Here is an 870-nt window from a genome sequence, read left to right as displayed (position 1 = left end):
AAAACAATAGCACATATATTACTCAATATCTTTTTATGCTTCTCTCTCTCTCTCTATGCGTGTTTAACTACTTCACCGTGTTCCTGAACACGCCCACTTAAAGTGTCATTGGAGACATCTGCATACGACTGTTATTGATTCAGTGCCGTCAGACCACTGAAGTACACTGTCTGTCTCTCACCACATCTGCATCTGACCTCTCTCAGTCATGGGGCTTTACCACATAGAGTTTGAGAAGGCTGGCCAGCGCTGCGGTCTACAGATCTGGAGAATTGAAAAGATGGAACTGGTCCCTGTGCCTGAAAACTTACACGGGAGCTTCTATATAGGTGATGCCTACCTGGTGCTCCACACTATCAGACAGAAGAACTCGTGCTTCTATCATCTGCATTACTGGCTGGGTAAGCAGCAGATTTCCTGTGATTTATAAAAGAGCTTAGGTCTTTTGAATCAACTTTTTTATGTTTTACATACTATTTTTATATATGTACTATGTATAATATTTTCTATTACTTAATATTGCATGTGACTCTGCAGTTAAACAGTAAAATGACTAATCTAACTAGCTTGACTAATATAGTTCCTTAATGTTCAAGAAGGTATAAGTAAAGTCAAATTGTATTCACAAACTATTCCAGAACTGTATGATTACTTTAATGTTAGTTGAAAAAACAAACACCAAAATCTGTCACTTAAAAGGTTGAGGAAAGACTAGGACAAATTAGCTGACATGATACTCAGATGTGCTCTTTGTAAACACGCCAGCAGATAAACTGAGTAAACGTGGAACACATGCCACTACTATACATTTATTTATTTAACACGCATACTTTTTTACATTTCAAATTTGCACATATCATACCTGTACAT

The 870-nt window shown here is 37.1% G+C and overlaps 1 protein-coding gene across 1 annotated transcript in view; it reads left to right on the top strand.

Annotated features, from left to right (window-relative positions):
• Positions 1 to 162: 162 nt before the first annotated feature.
• LOC107578604 (adseverin-like) overlaps positions 163 to 870 on the top strand; it is a gene marked incomplete at its 3' end in the record, with an annotated part of 2,910 nt that continues 2,202 nt past the window's right edge. Inside the window, exon 1 of the mRNA XM_016264548.1 lies at positions 163 to 401. Coding sequence (XP_016120034.1) covers positions 209 to 401 — 193 coding nt within the window. The remainder of the gene's footprint in view (positions 402 to 870) is intronic.

This window comes from Sinocyclocheilus grahami, unplaced genomic scaffold (assembly GCF_001515645.1).
Source record: "Sinocyclocheilus grahami isolate Dianchi unplaced genomic scaffold, SAMN03320097.WGS_v1.1 scaffold11092.1, whole genome shotgun sequence".
NCBI lineage: Eukaryota > Metazoa > Chordata > Actinopteri > Cypriniformes > Cyprinidae > Sinocyclocheilus > Sinocyclocheilus grahami.
Note: the sequence above shows the minus strand (reverse complement) of the source record. Positions and strands in the feature narration are given on the sequence as shown.